The sequence below is a fragment of the Myxine glutinosa genome, unplaced genomic scaffold (genome assembly GCF_964187855.1).
Source record: "Myxine glutinosa unplaced genomic scaffold, kmMyxGlut1.1 SCAFFOLD_699, whole genome shotgun sequence".
Taxonomy (NCBI): Eukaryota; Metazoa; Chordata; class Myxini; order Myxiniformes; family Myxinidae; genus Myxine; species Myxine glutinosa.
In genome coordinates, this window is record NW_027616794.1 from 125,437 (window position 1) to 145,587 (window position 20,151).

General features: G+C 43.5%; 1 protein-coding gene across 1 annotated transcript in view; it reads right to left on the reverse strand.

Annotated features, from left to right (window-relative positions):
- The window catches only part of LOC137421993 (calponin-2), a 51,094-nt gene that overhangs the window by 10,846 nt on the left and 20,097 nt on the right, over positions 1-20,151 (reverse strand). The window contains exons 4-5 of the mRNA XM_078768911.1: positions 9,423-9,539; positions 9,097-9,243 (exon numbers count right to left, since the gene is read on the reverse strand). Coding sequence (XP_078625037.1) covers positions 9,097-9,243; positions 9,423-9,539 — 264 coding nt within the window. The remainder of the gene's footprint in view (positions 1-9,096; positions 9,244-9,422; positions 9,540-20,151) is intronic.

Sequence of the window (20,151 nt, forward strand, 5' to 3'; positions counted from 1 at the left end):
AGTGTGGCTCGGACCGAGCGATAAAGTTATTGGAGCATGGAATGAAGGTATTGGAAAGGTGTTGGAAAGTGAAGATCGACGAAATGCAGTTTGGATTTATGCCAGGAAGAGGAACGACAGACGCGCTTTTTATTTTGAGGCAGTTGCAGGAGAAGTACATGGAGAAGAGGAAGAAGTTGTTTCTTGGGTTTGTCGATCTGGAGAAAGCATTCGATAGGGTTCCACGCAAAGTATTGACATGGGCAATGAGGAAGTTAGGAGTGGAGGAATGGTTGATCAGAGTAGTGATGGCAATGTACAAAAGAGCACGCACAGCTGCAAGGACGAAGGACGGGAACAGTGGTGAGTTTGAGGTGAAGGTGGGAGTGCATCAGGGATCGATACTAAGTCCACTACTATTTGTAGCTGTGATGGAGGTGCTGGCTCGGAACGTAAAGTAGGGTTTACCGTGGGAGTTGTTGTATGCAGATGATCTGGTGTTGATTGCGGAAAGTATGGATGGACTGAAGGAAAAGATGAAGTGGAAGGAATGTATGGAGACAAAAGGTCTGAAGGTGAATATCGGAAAGACGAAGGTGATGGCAAGTGGTAAAGCATGTGGTGAGGTGGAAAGAACTGGCAAGTGGCCCTGTGCTGTGTGCAGGAAGGGTGTCGGAGTGAACTCCATTCAATGTACAATGTGCGCTGAGTGGGTTCATTAAAAATGTAGTGGTCTGAGAGGGTCATTAACCAGTGTGGCAGCTACATTCAAATGTAAGGTGTGCACAGAGGGAGCTGCAGATGGAGGAAATGTTGAGTTTGATCTTGGAGACGGCGTGAAGCTAGAAGGTGTGAAAGCATTTTGCTACCTCGGAGACATGCTGAATGGAGAAGGTGGATCAGACTTGGCAACGGTTGCTAGAGAGATGTGCATGGAAGAAGTTTCGGGAACTGAGTGGCGTGCTGATGAGGAGGGGGAGTGTCGTTGAAGCTGAAGGGAAAGGTGTATGCTGCATGTGTGAGAAGTGTTATGATTTATGGGAGCGAGACATGGGTAATGAACGTAGAGCAGCAACGAAGGTTGGAAAGGGTGGAAATGCGAATGGTTCGATGGATGTGCGGAGTATCGTTGAGAGAGAGGAAGACAAATGATGAATTGCGAAAAATGATGGGAATAGAGCCTGTGATTGATGCTGTGAAGAGGAACAGGTTGAGATGGTTTGGTCATGTGTTGAGGAAGGATGAAAGTGACTGGTTGAGAAGAGTGATGGAAGTGAATGTAGAAGGAAGTAGAGGACGGGGAAGACCGAGAAAGACTTGGCTAAAGATGGTGGAAGAAGAAATGCGGGCAAGGGGGGTTAACAAGGAGAGATGCAGAAAATATGGCAAGATGGAGAAGATCGTCATGGGGACCACAAGGCTAACCCCCGCTCTAGCAGGGAAAATGGCCTTAAAATGCATGTTGTTGTGTGTTGTTGTACATCGAGCAATGATATTGGTTTAAAACTGCTCCAGTGTCACAGCCTCCTCCTGCTTTGGAATATAAACTCCTTCCGCCCTAGTCCATTGACTGGGCACCACTCCTTGCCTCCATACCACCTTCAGAGCCTTCCACAGATACTGGCCTGATGCCTTCACAACTCTTAAACACCTTGTATGGCACTCCACTTGGTCCTGGAGCTGATGCCGCCCGTGCCTTCCTCAAAACTGCCTCAATCTCAGACATCTTTGGCTCTGACAAATCAAATGGAACACCTGGATCTGTCGGTCTCACCAATCCTTCGATGTCCTCCACCACTTCGTTCCTCCTTGTGTCTGCATACGTGACACGCAGGTGATCTTCCAACTCTTCCTTTGGTACCTTCAGTACACCAAATCGAGACGGCTCCAACAGATCCTTCATAAACTGAAAAGGCTTCTCAAAGAACCTCTTTCTCTTCCTCTGCCTCTGCCTCTCCTTTCTTCGCCTCTTCATCCTTTCCACTCTTCAACTTCACCAACCTCATCCTCACCTGCTTCGTCAACAGCTCAAGCCCATTCCTCTCCCCTATATGTGTGATATTTGGGGAGCATATATATATATACTAGCATATTTAAAACACCTCACAGCTCGCCTCACCAAGCGTCGATACAGAGGAACGGGCTTATTTTAGCTGAGGATAATGACTGTACCTGAGTGGTTGTGTTGTCATGATTTACACCAATCATAATACAAACAATTACTTTGCACAAATGTATTTGTTGTGTTTGTGATATTACATTTTTATAAGCAATTTAGGTTGAATGTTTTTTTTTTCAAGAAAGAACCCCTCAGCACGCACATAGGGGAGGGGTAGGTGCAGACTGGAAGTTTGGGACGATTACACCTTATCACCACATAATTCAAAACACCTCACCACCAAGTAATTCAAAACACCTCACCACCAAGTAATTTAAAACACCTCACAGCCATAAAACACGTAATAAAAACATCTCGCCACCACAAAATTAAAAACACCTCACCACCACGAAAATGAAAACACCTCAGCTCTAAAACACGGAATAAAAACACCACAGCCATAAAACACGTAATAAAAACACGTAATAAAAACAACACCACCACAAAATTAAAAACACCTCACAGCCATAAAACACGTAAAAAAAACACCTCACAGCCACAAAATTAAAAACACCTCACCACCACATCATTTAAAAACACCTCACCACCACGTAATTCAAAACACCTCACCACCATGTAAATCAAAACACCTCACCACCACGTAAATCAAAACACCTCACCACCACATAATTCAAAATACCTCACCACCACGTGATTCAAAACCACCACAACGTTATTAAAAACACTTCACAACCACGGAAACAAAAGTTTGAGGGAATCGTTAAGTGACAACACAGACACTGCCCAGATGTGTAGATATCTATCTATAATTCCAGTAATCTCTGTCTGTCTGTCTGTACGTTTGTTTGTCTGTGACCGCTGTTTCTCGACAACCACGGGTCCGATATACTTTTAACTTGCCAGGTATATTGCTGGGGACCCGAGGATGTGCCTTTTCAAGGTTTCATATTAATCGGACAATTACTTACCGAGCTATGTCCAAAAAACGATTCAACCAATCAGAGAGCAGCGAACGATCGCGTGTGCCGGCGTTGCGAATGGACCAAACCATTCCATGTAAATAGAGGGGGGGGTTCTGTGGTCGTTGCGAATGGACGAAACCATTTCATGTAAATAGAGGGGGGGGATTGTCACTGTACTCGCAAGCCGTTCGCCGTTCGCTTTGGCGTTGCGAATGGACCAAACCATTTCATGTAAATAGAGGGGGGGGATATAATTTTAGATAGATATATAGTACGGGCATATATATAGTACGGGCATGCCCTAGTATAGATAAATGACTGTACCCGAGTTGCCGTTTTGTCATGGTTTAAACCAATCATAATTCAAACAATTATTTTGCACAAATGTATTTGTAATATATGTGATATCACATTTTATAAACAATTGAAGTTGAAAAAAAAAAATTGGAACATTTTTCAAAAGAAATACCCTTAGGACATACCGACGGGAGAGATATGTGCATACCAGAAGTTTGGTACGATTTCACAAAAGTTTGAGAAAGTAGTTCAGTGACGAGACAACACAACACAGGACAACACAGACGCTGCACAGATATATATATATATATATATATATATATATATATATATATATATATATATATATATATATATATATATATATATATATATATATATATATATATATATATATACATACAGTGTATATACATATATACATACAGTGTATATATATATTGTTGTGGATATGAGAATGTTTTTTTATTTTGTTGTTGTGGTAAAATGTTGTTGTAAAAGGTTGTTGTAAAATATCACCCCTCCTCCCTCCGTTTGTGGTTGTATAAAGGTCAAAGGGCGTTTCCGTAGTTAGTCCATAAAACATACATGCAGGACACGATATATCCTTTCTTTTGACAGTTATATCCTTATTATGTGTATTAGCGTAAGGCTGTGTCTTCCATTAATTGAAAGTACTCCATTGCACCAGTGAAAGAGAATAGATCCCCTTCCATTCCCATCCCCAGAAATCCCCATTTCCTTCCCATCCCCAAAATCTCCATCCAATATTACATCCCCTCTCGTCATTGCCGAGCCTCGATTGCCCATATTACCTCCCCTCCAATAACCGCCATTGACCACGAGGCTCGAGTCAGGGAAGAAAGGCGTGTCTCCACCTCGTCATAGAGGGGGAGGAGTGAACCAGCCCCGCTCGACCAACCATGAGCCAGGGGTTTGGCTACAGAGGGCGGAGGAAGAGCGGTCGGGGAGGTTCGCAAAGGTTGAGGGGCGGGGGCCTATATAACCCAAGGCAGGGGTGTGGCCAAAAGGAGATGAGTTTTTACCGGCAGACACAAGGGAGCCCAAGCCGTGGAGAGGAGTCAGAGAGATTCGCTTTTGCAAGAGACTGGAAGAGTTGAGCTTTTACCAGAGACAAGACGGTTGAGCTTTTACAGAGAAGAGAGAACCCGTCACACCAAGGCTCCACCAAGCTCCGTGTTGGCTCCACCGAGCGTTCCCCTCCACCAAGCTCCGTGTTGGCTCCACCAAGCTCCGTGTTGGCTCCACCAAGCTCCGTGTTGGCTCCACCAAGCTCCGTGTTGGCTCCACCAAGCTCCGTGTTGGCTCCACCAAGCGTGCACCTCCAGCCGTCCACCTTCTGCCATTCCTGGCATTCCCCGAGTGAGTCAGTGTCTTTGTTTGTGCTGTCCTGGGTAGTTAAGTCAAGTCTGCATAAGCTAATCATTTTCACTGTGTCACCTGCGTCTCATGTGCCTGTAAATAAACGTGCCTGCTTTCTTCTTGCTTATGTGTGTACATAGTAAATAAATTTAGTAGTATTTCCAACTTCTTTGCCTTCGTTTTCCTCTTTGCATTCGTCGTTTTTGTCTTTTCCCCTCATTGGGCAGCTACGGTGCGATACGGCCAAAGTCTGGGTGAATCGGGTGAGTTTTGTTAGGTCGCGGTCTTACACCACCGCTCGGTCTATAACATCTAACCGCGATCTATAACAATATATATATACATACATATATACATATATATATGAACAAGGAAAAAAGTAGCCAAAACAAAATTTATTCGCTAAATAACATAATAAACAAGCATTCTGAGTATTGCGCTGCAATATATGTCCCCTACCAAAGGTCAAAGTGCCATAACTTTGTCAAAAATGATCGAATATGCAAATTTATGCACGGTTGATGCTGGTTTTCAAACTTGATCTGAGGTATGCTGAGACACGTGTCACGCCTCGCCTCGTTGATAAGCCCGCAAGGTCGCTCCGTGGAGCGGCCTGCACGTATTGCACTGTGTGAATTATATAAATTATTACCAACTCACGGTCTGAGGTACTAGCGATTCAAGAGATATCCTTTTTTTTTATGGCACATTGGAGAAGCCAATGCGAGGTTTCTTCTTCCTCAGCTTGTCACAACTCTGTCAAATGTGATCGAGTTAAAAAAGTCAGAATTCGACCAAATCTGTTTTATTCGTTTGTTAATATACCTCAGCTATTGACAAATCTTAAATTAGAATTTTATTTGAGGTTAAAATGACTGCGACAGGTCGTGTCCAACGATGCTTTCAGTCTGTACATGTGATAAATAATTAAATCGGCACACTTGACGCCTCTTCTTCTTCACGCAATAACAACTTCTAGCTTCCAGACCGTACATCCAATCATCTTAAAATTTTGCACACTTGTTACTCTTCATGACTTATATTATAGTATGAAGTTTCACGTCGATCAATAAAGCGATTCAAGAGATATCCATTTTTTAAATATTTTCGTTTAATTAACGATATCTGCCAAACCACGTGAGCTATCGCAAATTCCAAAAGGACATTTTAGTAGACTGACATGCGGAACAGATCTGTGAAGTTTCCCCTCGATTGGATCAAAAATGAGAGAGGAGCTAGGTTTTAAAGGTTCATGCTTAAAAACGTCATAACTCTGAAACCATGTGACGCATGACGTCATGCTCGCTGACCTTTTTGTTCGTCATGGGTATGCGATTCTGCCTGCAGAGTTTGGCCTCGATCTGTTCAGCCGTTGCAGAGAAAAAGGGGTTTTCGTGTTTTCACGAAAAACAATATGGCGCCCGAACCACGTGACCTGTGACGTCATAATTACCATTAAAATATTCTACAGACAGAGTCCCTCCTATGGTGAAAATTTGATCTCAATCGGTCCTATTATTGCAGAGAAAATCTTTTTTAAAGGAAATTAAAACTTAAAATGGCACAGAGTTAAGGATCATCAGAATTACCAGAATTCCCTAAGTTCAAAGTGCCATAACTTTGTCAAAAATGATCGAAACGTCGTGAAGTTCGAACTTGATCTGTAACTTATCATGAGGAAACCATGTGCCAAGTTTGAAATCATTGGCATTAAGTGTTTAGAAAAAGTCCGGAAAACTGTTCTTTGCATGACGGACTGACAGACTGACGGACTGACAGACTGACGGACTGCGTGCAAACCTTTAGTCCCCTCCGGTGGACACCGGTAGGGGACTAATAACATAAAAATATAGCAACACCCACACACCCACACACTCCTACACATACATACAAACCTACACACACACACAGACACATACACACTCACACATATAAATTTTATTTTAAAAGTTTATTGTATAGAAATTTTTATTTACCGACGATGTTATAAATGTTTGTTAAGTAAAAAGTCGAAGAACAAAATAATTAAAGATTTGAGATTTATTCACTAAAGCATAATGTTACACGAATGCTAATATTGTATTTCCCTTGCAATAAGTTTCCCCCCTGGAATCCTAAAAGTTCCCCCAGGTTGGGAAATGCTGGTTTAAAGCTTTGATTTTGTTCCTCGGGGAAAGATGCGTCTTTCATGATCAGCCTCGTTTTACGCAGGTATTCTTTGGTAATTTTTTTCACATTTGCACGAGACATATTTGGTAGCCTCCTTCTACTCAAATATTCAAATGATGCTTCGTTGTCTATATCCTGTATCGTTGTATTTCGGTCGATTTTTTGTTCCATTTTTGTTGTTTTAACATCGTACAAATGAGCATTTGGCACACTTATCCAGGCCAAATTCAATATGAATGTTGTTGCAGTATCATTTCACTTATTACCCTCGCCTGAGGGTATTGCATTTGAGTCCGTCTGTCTGTCCGCACAGAATAAATATGATTTTCTCTTCAACCATTGGTCCGATTGACAGGAAATGTTCACCATAGGTGCAACTTGACCTGTAGAATTTTTATGATAATTATGACGTCATAGGTCACGTGCTTTGGCCGCCATCTTGGAAAAACCGAAAAACTTTGCACCTCTATATCTCCGAAAGCGCTGCATAGAAAAAAATTGAGACATGGCTCATTGTAAAGAACTCTCCATGGGGAATAAAATATGTTAATGATGATGCCATAGGTGCCTCCATTATGGCGTCATAATTCTACAAGTACAAAACTTGATCATATCAAGATGAAATTTCTTGAGCGTCGTGTAGGCATAAATTGGAGGGGAAAAAAAGAATGACGTCATCGGTCACGTGGTTCGGCCGCCATATTTGTTTTAACATAAAAGCCTTAAAAACCACTGAAAATACATCCTGGCAAGGATTTGCAATCTCTGATTGCTCTTTCTTGTTTTAGTTGTTTTGCAAAATGTTTTAGAATTCAGCATGAAATCTGCTGCTGCTCGCTTTTTTTTTTTTTTTTTTTTTTGTATAGTCATTCGAGGCTCGTGAAAGAGCTAACATTTACTTCACAAACAAATCAACCAGACAAACAAAATATATAAAAAGAGGGAGCGGAAGACAAGATGGGGAGAGAAGGGGAAGCACACAAACACAACATTTGAGAGCAGGGAGAAGTGTGGAAGGGAGAGGGCACGGGGGGAGGAGGCATGGGAAGGGGGGGGGGGGCGGAGAGAAGTATAAAACACAAGAACACCAAGGACTTCCAGGACAGAAGTTGGTATTTCAAAAAAAAGTGGAATTGGGGTGAAATTAGTGGGGGTAGAAAAGATCAAGGTTTTGGATGGGGGAAGATAAGAGATGGTGGTGAACAGCTGTTTTAAAGACCTGGAGGGTGGAGTGGGATTGAAGAGAGTGAGGGAGTTTGTTCCAGAGGTGGGAGAAAAGAGGAATGAAGGAGTGAAGGTGAGCAGAGAGTCTTGATTTTGGCAGTTTAACCATAAGAGGGTTGCAGGCAGATCTTGTGCGACCTGTAGGAATATTTGCAGGACAGAGCCCAGAGAGAGCTGGGGGGCAAGGCCAGAGAGGAGTCGGTAGAAGACGGAAAGACCACCAACCTGCCTGCGGTGAGTGAGTGAGAGGCCCTTGGAGTTAGCTTCATCGCGGGAGATTCCAATGATTCTGAATGCTTTGTTTTCAACAGCGTGAAAACAGCTGTTTCTCCTGTTTCTCCTTTTAATTAAAGCTCACTATCCGAGTTTCTTGTGGACTTCAGTTGATTTCCACTTCAGCTCTATCTCCGGACTCGTCTCTGTCCGAATCCAGCTCGGAGCCAAAGCTTGTTGGTAGGAACAGGAAATGGGAGGAACTAGACACCTCAGATCCAGATATTTCCTGCATTTCTTATACGTGAAACACATGCTCCATTCAGGAACATTGCCAAATTGTTACCCCCCCCCCCTCCCTTCCACCCCTCGCAGGAAGCGGTGGGGGTGGGGAGCACGTTGGGTGCTACCAACGCATATGCAAAATTTGGTGGAGATTCGGCAAAAAAGGAAGTCGTCAGTTAACCACTTTGAAGTTCCCACTCCTTCATTTAAGTGCTGAAAATTATGTATAAAAGACTATTTGACACAGATTTCACCCTCACAATGGCATGTTAAAAGCTCTGTATATAGCAGAAGTGTGTTGCTGAAAATGCAAAACAGTCAATGCACAAAAGGCCTCATTTGCATTCATACGCCATTTCAAAATTCCTGTATTGCCAAACCAACTATCCATGGCATGTAACTTTGGCCTGAAAAAAAATAAAGGCCACAGGGAAAGAAAATTCTGCAGCACAAGGAGCAGCATACCTGGCTGGCCAGTTTATTAGTGCCCATCTGCAGACTAATTGATGCATGGTCAATCGGCGAGTCGGTCTTCGTTTTAGGATCGTAAAGATGTCGGCGCGTGCCATATGCAGTCATTCCTGCCTGGCTGGCACATTTGTTGGTGCCCATCTGCCAGGTGAAAACCCCAATAATTTTACAATTTCAAAACAATAATCATGGTCCTGTGGCAGTCACTGAGCTCGGTGGACCCACTGGAGTCCACAATCTCAATTGATCAATAATATTTGTAGTAGTGTTGGGAGTCAACACATGAAGTGCTTAGAGGGCAGGGGTTGGGGTAGTGGTACCTGAAGGCCGATAACACACTGGCCAGCCTTCATTTTCTCATCACTGAAGCAACGCTGTTGCTTGTCTGCATACTTCACTCCAACATCCACGGTCGTATGAATACCTTTCGTTTTGGCCTGTAGGCAGACGGCAGAAAACCAGGCAGAAAGATTCAAATGCTACGTTTACAAAACGAAGTGATAACTTGCAAGTAATGCCACACTGGTGTTTTAACCAAAATAAAAGCACAAGATGAAAAGGACAACATTGGTGGTTCTAGCAAATTGGTGGTCAGCTTTGATTATCTCCTTTGCTCAAGTTAATGCTGAGTTTTTCAAGCACAGTCATGGAGTTCCATACAAATCTGTCGATGACCTCTCTCCACACAGTGCGTGCGTGTACGTGTATACAAACATTATTAAATTATCTACCCGACATGAATATATCACCTCTCTATTGTGAAAGGGAGGGGATTGGTGGGGGTGGGGAAGGAGGGCGGGGAGGGGTGGGGAGTATCTGAAGGAGACAGCACAGAGCCAGACAGATATAGGTATATGCAAGAAATGGTCTCCCTGGAAAGTAGTGGCAGCAGAAAGTGTGGATAGGTTTACATATGAGTTGGATAGGTACTTTGAGGCACTGGAAAACGTGGGGACCGGAATACTGCACCGTAAAGGATGTGGACTTGAAATACCCACTCCCACCTGGAGGTGGCGCGCCACATTTAAATAGAGAATTTGCTGCCCTACTCCCTCCACCCCCTCCAAGACCACCATCAAATATAAAACCCCCCAATAGGCTTTACACTAATTGGGACCACGCTGATCCTACACTGGCTTCAGAAAGTATTCACACCCCTGGACATTTTTCACCTTTTGTTGAATTACAGCCTGAATCTAAAATGGATTGAACAGAAACATTTGTGCCTCCGCCGACGAAGTTGCTGGAAGCATTATGTTTTCAGGTTGTCCGTCCAGCTGTCCGTCCATGTTAGGTTTTCGTTATCGTGACAACTTGAGAATGGCTGAAGGGATCTTGGGAACAGATTAGATTTTGGGGTCACAAGGTCAAAGGCCAAAGGTCAGAGGTAATGTTAGGTAAAAATCCTGTTACCGCGATAACTTGTGAACCAGTGATGGGATTCTGACCAAATTAGGTACACTTATGCAGAATGATATAAAGATGAATTGATTAGATTTTGGGGTCTAGTGGTCAAAGGTCAAAGTCTGCAATATGTCTATAACTTGAGAACGGCTGAAGTGATCTAATTCAAACTTGGTACACATAAGTATAATGATATAAAGGTTAACTGATTAGAATTTTGGGTCAAGAGGTCAAAGATCAGAGGTCAATGTGATAACTTGAGAACAGCAGAATGGATTTAAAGCAAACTTGGTACAAGTATTATAATGATGCAATAATGTGGGCGGAGGCATCGTGGTCGACGTCGTGACGTCAAAGTGTTGTTCTCGTTATTTATCGGTATTTATATGTATATATATATATATATATATTGTTGCGGATATGGGATTTGGCCTCCATCCATATCCGCTTGTAAATATTCCCCCATTTCCCCAATACTCCCCAACTATCCCCAATCCCCCATTCCCTAGTCCCATTGTCTGTAAACAACACTCTGTAGAACCGACCTTTCCCTTTTTCCCCCATTAAATGTCGTGCCCAGGTTCACCGCATCTCACGTAGACAACTATAGGACATCTTGCTAGTTATTCTTAGTCTATGTCAGTTAAGGACTCGTTTCCATTAATTCTGACTCTTCGTTGCACCAGAATGTGATTGTATGGCACCAGTAGTGAGTTTAGGACCTCCCAATACCTCCCCACAACCTCATCTCCGCATCCTCCCATCATCTCATGGAACTACAACAACAACAACAACTACAACCACAGCGGGGGCGGCGCGGCGGCGGTGCGGGGAGTGGGCGTCCTCACTCCGGCTTGGTTAGCCGCCATTGCCCATGTGCTCCGACGGGGTTACCACGAAGGGGCTGACTGTCAGCTCCTCGTCAAGGGCGGAGCCCGGTAACCCCCCCGCACCCAATAAGAAGCGGCGGGCCGATTCCATCTGGGGCGGAGCTAACGAGCCGAGGGCGTCACTCCCCGCTGGATATACGCAGCCACTTACCGGAGGTGACGTCAGATGCGCCCCCAGCTTGAGGAGAAACAGACGCCACCTCCAGCGCGACGATACCTCCCCGCATATCTGGACCGGACCGTGTGGATCCTGCCCCTGAGCCAAGGTGCACCTTGAGCCATCGACTGCCTGCCCTCCCCTGCCATCAATCCCTGTGTCAGTCAGTCTTGTCCCGTTTATCTGTGGTCTGTCAGGGCTAAGATAAGACCATATTTAAGTGCCCACCTTTCTATGCTGTACCTCTTGTCCTTGTAATCTAAACGTTCTGCAAACCAATATTATAACCTCCTCCGGAGGTCTTGAGAACTGTACCCCTGGTGTCGTGTCATTTAACCCAGCCGTTGTGTCCTTTCCTTAATTGATTTAGCATAGCGCGATTTGGCCAACGTTCGAGTGTAATCGGGTAAACTGTGCAGACGCGGTCATACCAAACCGCTCGGTAAACTAACATCCAAAACCGCGTCTAACAATATATATATATATATACAGTGGTACCTCGGCTTACGAGTGCCCCAACGTACGAGTTTTTCGGGATACGAGCCGTCGCTCGGGCGGTTTGTTGCTTTGGGATACGAGCCGAGATCCGATGTACGAGCTCAAAAAATTTATTTTTTTGAATTTTCCGGTTGTGGCTTCCGGTTCCGGTCACGTGGTTATCTTGCCGTGAAAGCATCTCTGCTTGGATATAAAACACGCAATCGTCGAAATACATTAGCGAGGAATCTCCTTGCTCCAGCCGGTGACGTCATCGGCGGGGATCCCCGCCTCCAGAGTGGCTGGTCACGTGACCGCCAAAGCGTGTCGCGCGTGCGGGTATAATGAGCTACACCTGTGGATCACGTGACCACGGAAGCACGCCTCGCTTGAGAGGCATGGCTTTCGGTTTGCGTTTTGCTTTATAAGGCGCGATAAATGGGCTTTTGAGTGTTAGCGGTTCATGGCGTTGACGGTTCATGGCGGTTCATGGCGTTGACGGTCAAAAACCCATTACATCAATTTTACCAGGCAATGTACAGTAAGTACAGTGGACACCAAATGCACGGTGGAAGGCTAGAAGTAGAAGATCGTCCAAGACAAGTGAGAATAAGCCATACTTTGGAGATGACGTCATTCGCTCGTCCGATAACCAAAGATGTGGTATAAAAAACCAGGTGAGCTAACAATGCAGCAATGAAGGAATTCGGCCAAGGCACCGGCACACAACGACCTACCTACATCGAAAGACTCAATGCCAATGGTGACAGAAGCCAAGACGGCCGGCTTAAACACCGCCGAAAGACCACGGTGTACCAACTTACGATGCAGAACATCTTGCACTTAATATGATGACAACAGGTGCCATCCTCTGACGTACCATTACAGGTACAGGTACAGTACACGTGAGCACAGAGCAAAAGTTCACTGAAACCGAGATTAAGAAAAAAGAAAAAACACCTCGTGGTCCGTGCTCGATATCCGAGTTTCAATCTTTTCAAACACATGATGCTCTCGGTCACGGTATCTCCTGCGAGCTGCTTCTCCTTCAACCACACAAACAACAACTTCTCCATATCTTCATGGATAGAGGTCCAGTTTATTTCTTTACATTCTCTTGTATTATGTACAGTATATACGAGGTCGTGCTTGTTTATACATTATTTGTTATTTATAAAGTACATTTTTGTTATTTAAAAGCACCTAACAAAAAAAATTGGTGTTTTTTTTTTGAGGCTGGAACGGATTAATAGCATTTCAATGCATTTGAATGGGAAAATTTGCTTTGACTTACGAGCGATTTGGCTTACGAGCTCCGTCACGGAACGGATTAAACTCGTAAGCCGAGGTACCACTGTATATATATATATATATATATATATATATATATACAGTGGGGAGAACAAGTATTTGATACACTGCCGATTTTGCAGGTTTTCCCACTTACAAAGCACGTCAAGGTCTGTAATTTTTATCATAGGTACACTTCAACTGTGGAAGACGGAATCTAAAACAAAAATCCTGAAAATCACATTGTATGATTTTTAAGTAATTAATTTGCATTTTATTGCATGAAATAAGTATTTGATCACCTACCAACCAGTAAGAATTCCGGCTCTCACAGACCTGTTAGTTTTTTCTTTAAGAAGCCCTCCCATTCTCCACTCATTACCTGTATTAACTGCACCTGTTTGAACTCGTTATCTGCATAAAAGACGTCTCCAGACCGTCTCCGACCACAAAGACCGACCGCAAAGCCGTCTCCAGACCTGTCCACACTCAATCAGACTCCAACCTCTCCACAATGGGCAAGACCAGAGAGCTGTCTAAGGACATCAGGGACAAATTTGTAGACTTGCACAAGGCTGGGATGGGCTACAGGACAATAGGCAAGCAGCTTGGTGAGAAGGCAACAACTGTTGGCGCAATTATTAGAAAATGGAAGAAGTTCAAGATGACAGTCAATCTCCCTCGGTCTGGGGCTCCATGCAAGATCTCACCTCGTGGAGCCTCAATGATCATGAGAAAGGTGAGGGATCAGCCCAGAACTACACGGCAGGACCTGGTCAATGACCTGAAGAGAGCTGGGACCACAGTATCAAAGAAAACCATAAGTAACACACTACGCCGTCATGGATTAAAATCCTGCAGCGCACGCAAGGTCCCTCTGCTCAAGCCAGCGCATGTCCAGGCCCGTCTGAAGTTTGCCAATGACCGTCTGGATGATCCAGAGGAGGAATGGGAGAAGGTCATGTGGTCTGATGAGACCAAAATAGAGCTTTTTGGTTTAAACTCCACTCGCCGTGTTTGGAGGAAGAAGAAGGATGAGTACAACCCCAAGAACACCATCCCAACCGTGAAGCATGGAGGTGGAAACATCATTCTTTGGGGATGCTTTTCTGCAAAGGGGACAGGACGACTGCACCGTATTGAGGGGAGGATGGATGGGGCCATGTATCGCGAGATCTTGGCCAACAATCTCCTTCCCTCAATAAGAGCATTGAAGATGGGGCGTGGCTGGGTCTTCCAGCATGACAACGACCCGAAACACACAGCCAGGGCAACTAAGGAGTGGCTCCGTACGAAGCATCTCAAGGTCCTGGAGTGGCCTAGCCAGTCTCCAGACCTGAACCCAATAGAAAATCTTTGGAGGGAGCTGAAAGTCTGTGTTGCGCAGCGACAGCCCCGAAACCTGAAGGATCTGGTGAAGATCTGTATGGAGGAGTGGGCCAAAATCCCTGCTGCAGTGTGTGCAAACCTGGTTAAGTACAGGAAACGTCTGATCTCTGTAATTGCAAACAAAGGTTTCTGTACCAAATATTAAGTTCTGTTTTTCTGATGTATCAAATACTTATTTCATGCAATAAAATGCAAATTAATTACTTAAAAATCATACAATGTGATTTTCAGGATTTTTGTTTTAGATTCCGTCTTCCACAGTTGAAGTGTACCTATGATAAAAATTACAGACCTTGACGTGCTTTGTAAGTGGGAAAACCTGCAAAATCGGCAGTGTATCAAATACTTGTTCTCCCCACTGTATATATATATATATATATATATCTATCTATCTATATTATAATAGCCGTAGATGATTCTGTCTGTCTGTCTGTCTGTCTGTCTATCTGTTGGGTGTCTGTCCGGGGTGTGGCTTACTCGGTTTGCAGAGTAGCTCCACCCATAGCTCCACCCATTCTGGGAGTGGCTATAAACAAATATCCACCATTTTATTAACTCGCATAGCTTTGAGTCCTGTTTTGTAGGCCCGTGGTGTCTTGCTCTCCCCCAGTTTTATTTCAAATCAAATTCGATAAATCATTTCATTTTTCACAGTCGCTAACATAGTTTTAGACTCGGTTGAAAAAAAACGGGAAGAAAATCCGATGAAAGTTGCCGTTTATAGAACGAAATGAATTCTCAAAGGCCTGTAACTTCAAGGCCATTGAGTCTCTCTCACGCCTTTATCTCCAATCTAACTCACCATATGATTTCATTTTTATCGATGGTTTTACTTTTAGACTCGGTGTCAGCAATAATTGAGAACAATCCACACACGCGGGAAAATGCAGAGATATATTTTTTAAAATCGCGTCATGGTGTATCATACACCGCCCAACATGACACCGCCGGCAATGTGTCGATATATATTAAAAATTCGCTTTTGCTTTTCCGTTATGATATATTACTATTTCGTTTGATGATAGTCGTCACAAAAACGTCAACAATGATGCCGACATATATTTCTTCGTTTTTATTTCATTCAACATATTAGCCGGAAGTAAAATATGTTTCAGGAAATTACCGAGAGATATTTCTTCGTTTTTTTTATTAGTTATGTGCGCATACACTTTAAATAGGTTTATTTGAAATCTTTAATTTTCCACAATATAATTTACTTGCCATTTATCATTTGATGATTACGAGACAAATTCCTCTTGAGGATCGTGACAATTCATGCGTTGCGTGGAAACTTCCATTTCCAAAATGAATGAGACGATCGATGAAGAACGACTCGGTGTCACCAACGCGGGAAAATGCAGAGATATATTTTTTAAAATACACCATATCACCGCACAACACCGCCCAACAGCCAACAAGTATCATACACCGCCCAACAGCCAACGAGTATCATACACCGCCCAACATGACACAGACAGCAACATGTCGACATTATCGCTTTTTCTTTAAACCGAGTGAACCGAGCCGAACCGAATACACCGCGTGAATTCACCGAGCGAATTTCAGCCAATTCCACCTATTTCAGCCAATTCCACCTATTTCTTCGTTTTTATTTTATTCGTTACCAGCAGAAGTACCCAGCGTTGCCGGGCGGGGGAGGGGGAAGGGCACGTACACTTTAAACATGTATATACATGTGGGATGTGGGATATATACATGTGGGTCATGTGTACGTGTGTGTACGTGTGTACATGTGTGTGTGTGTGTGCGCGTGAATATGTGTGTGTGTGTATATATGTGTGTGTATGTGTATGTAGGCTAACCCCCGCTCTAGCAGGGAAAATGGCCTTAAAATGCATGTTGTTGTTGTATGTGTATATACATGTCTGTGTGTGTGTGTTTGTGTGTATATGTGTCTGTACGTGTGTGTGTGTGTGTGTGTGTGTGTGTGTGTGTGTGGAGATGGAGACGCATAATATTACGGTGATGTTTAACTCTGAGAATAGTTCTAAATTAAAAAAACTTTCTTCTGATATTTGTGATTTATTTCAAACAAACTGTATTTCCCAGCTACACGGGCATGTATTCCTATTAACGTTATGTAAAGTACATAAAGTGTGGATTACATCATTTGTGGATGTGATCAATTACCAGTAACCATTTTATATAACTGAATGTGCAGGTGCAGCATCTAACTCAATATGTCGAAATGTCACACACGTCCATGCCCGTGGGATTCCCACGGGTGACCCCGCTAGTATATATATGTTTTACTATTATAGAACAATAACACTTTTTATGTTCAGTCCCCCCATTTTAGGAAAGCATAAGTATTACAACAAACGACCGACAGATGTTTCTTGTTTGTCCCTGATCGACACATAATACCCCATAATGTCAAAGTGGAATTTCTTTTTAGATTTTTTTTTTACAATTAAATATGAAAAGCTAAAATGTCATGAGTCAATAAGTATTCAACCCCTTTGCTATGACACTCCAGGTTGAGCTCAGGTGCATTAAATTTCCTTTAATCATTCTTGAGATGTCTCTACAACCTGATTGGAGTCCACCTGTGGCCAATTCAATTGATTGGACCTTTCTGATTAGAGAGAAACACCTTTCTAAATTTAAGGTCCCACAGTTGATACAGTGCAGGTCAGAGCAGAAACTCTACCATTTAGTCTGAGGAACTGTCCGTATAACTCAGAGATAGAATTGTGATGAGGCATAGATCTGGGGAAGGGTATAAAACAATTTCTAGAGTGGTGAAAGTTCCCAAGAGCAAAGTGAGCTCCATCATTAGGAAATGGAAAGGATATGGAACTACCCAGACTCTTCCTAGATCTGCCTGTCTGACCAATCTTAGCAACCAGGCAAGAAGGACCTTTGTCAGAGAGGTGACCAAGAACCCAATGACCACACTGACAGAACTACAGAGTTCCTTGCCTGAGATTTGAGAACCTGCCGGAAGAACAGTCTCTGCAACACTTCACAAATGTCGGCTTTATGGGACAGTGGTCAGACGGAAGCCACTCCTAAGAAAAAGGCACATGACAGCATGCCTGAAGTTTGCAAAAAGGCATGTGAAAGACTCAGAGCATGAGGCAAAATATTCTGTGATCTGATGAGACGAAAATTTAACTCTTTGGCTGAATGCAAAGCACTACATCTGGTGGAAACAGAGAGCAGATCACCCCTCTAACAGCATCCCTACCATGAAGCATAGTGGTGGCAGCATCATGCCATGGGGATGCTTTTCAGTGGCAGGGACTGGGAGATACATGGCACAATTAATTAAGCTAAATACAGGAAAATCCTTCGGGAGAACCGGCTTCAGAATGCAAAAGACCTTAGACTGTGGCAAATATTTACATTCCAACAGGATAATGACCCCAAGCATACAGCCAGAGCAACACTGGAATGGCTTCAGAACAAGAACATGAAAGTTCTTGAGTGGCCCAGCCAAATCCCAGACTTGAATCCCATTGAGAATGAGGAAAGACTTGAAAATTGCTGTTCAATGACACTCCCCATCCAACTTGAGAGCTTGAGCAAGTTTGCAAGGAAGAATGGGAGAAACTCCCCAAATCCAGATGTGCAAAGCTGATACAGATATACCCAAGAAGACAAAGCTGTAATCGCTGCTAAAGGCACTTCTTTGGAGTATTGACTCTGGGGGCTGAATACTTATGTAAATTAGATATTTATGTATTTCATTTTCAATACATTTTCTAAAAACCTGTTTTCACTGACATTATGGGTTATTATGTGCAGATCGGTAACAAGAAAAAAAAAAATCAAAAAAAAAATCGTAGTTTAATCCATATTAAATTCAGGCTGTAACCCAACAAAATGTGAAAAAGTCAAGGGGTGTGAATACTTTCTGAAGGTACCGTATGTAGCAAATCTAGATGCAATCGGCATAGAACAGTAGGAGAAGCAGCGCGCCAAAAACAAACACCGCTGCCTGAATTATGGTACGAATGTCCTTCCAGCCAAACAAAGCTACACAGAGCAACCAATAAAACATCAACAGCGTACTCCCTTTTCTGTTTCAAATCATACCCAGGTTCCTCCACAGCTGCAGACATTCACAAGTAGTACATATACTCCAGGGCAAAAAACAAATAAGCCACACTGGTTTTTTCTAATTTGGAGCCATAGAAGCACAATACATATTCCAGTTGAAATTGATTACTCATGTTACAGCAGCTAAAAGCCCTCCGTGCGGGTTAACAGCAATTTTAATGAAAAAATTCGTGTTTTAAGAAGATTTGTTCTCAAATAACAGAAATTACGAAATTTTCGAAACAAAAGCAAGAACTAGGACACACCCACTCACCGCCATACATACATCACGAGTAAATGATAAAAAGAGCAGAGCAGACCTTCAATGATATGATTGGTGTTTGTTGCTTAAGGTTTGGCAAAAACAAAAACGCTCCTCAATTGACCTCGCATCAGCACACGACCGGAAATTAATTGTCGCCTCGGGAATAAAATCGGACCCTGCCGAGGTTCCTGGTCGATTGGCCTGAAGAAGCTTGCTGGGAAGCAACGAAAGGTCACCTGAAACCAGGTCTGCCCTTGCTTATTACCTCTGCAACCAAAGGTGGACGTAGGTTATGTTTTCACCCCTGTCTGTCTGTGAGCAGGATATCTCAAAAAGTTGTGGACAGAATAGGACCAAACTTGGTGGACAGGTTGGGGTTGTAACAAGGACTAACTGATTAGATGTTGTGAAGATCCGGATCTGGATCAGAGACTTCTTCACCATTGAGAGATGAGGCCAAAAACTACATACGGTACAGCACAATATTGTTATGTCGGTAGGGTAGAGCAATATCTAGAGTCAGGTAGATCTGAATATGTAACATGCTTCGTCTGTCGCGATAGGGAATCTACCTGTAATAAGTTCTGTGTTTAGTCTGGTTTGTCGGTTAAGGAGTATACCTCTGAACATACCAGGATGTTTGTGTGCTAGGTAGTTGTAGGGATTAAAGATAACAGCCCTTGTGTGTCACACCTGGTAATCAAACCTTTGTCCCTTATGGCAACGCACACCTGTAGACACTTAGATAGGCCCTTTATTGCACACAGTAATTAAATTCCCTTCCCTGACAATGACTTTGGAAGGAAACGGACAGGAAACCAGGCCAGGACACCACCGATGATGGCTGCCGCCAGTCGCATCACGAACTTGCACAGCAACATGCCCAGGAGGCCTGTGATTGGTCAGCGCGGTAGGCGCGAACCTCCAGCCAACCAGTGCAAGAGGCACGAAGACGCAACTAAGAAGGAGGTTGTTCATTGGAGGGAAGTCGCTGGAAGGTTCGATGGCTGGCGGGAAGCTATGCGACGCTGATTGGGGAGCGCGCCAAGATTGATGTCACCGGGGAGGTTATAAAAAGGACGCGCTGGACGACGCGCGCGCTTGGCTTG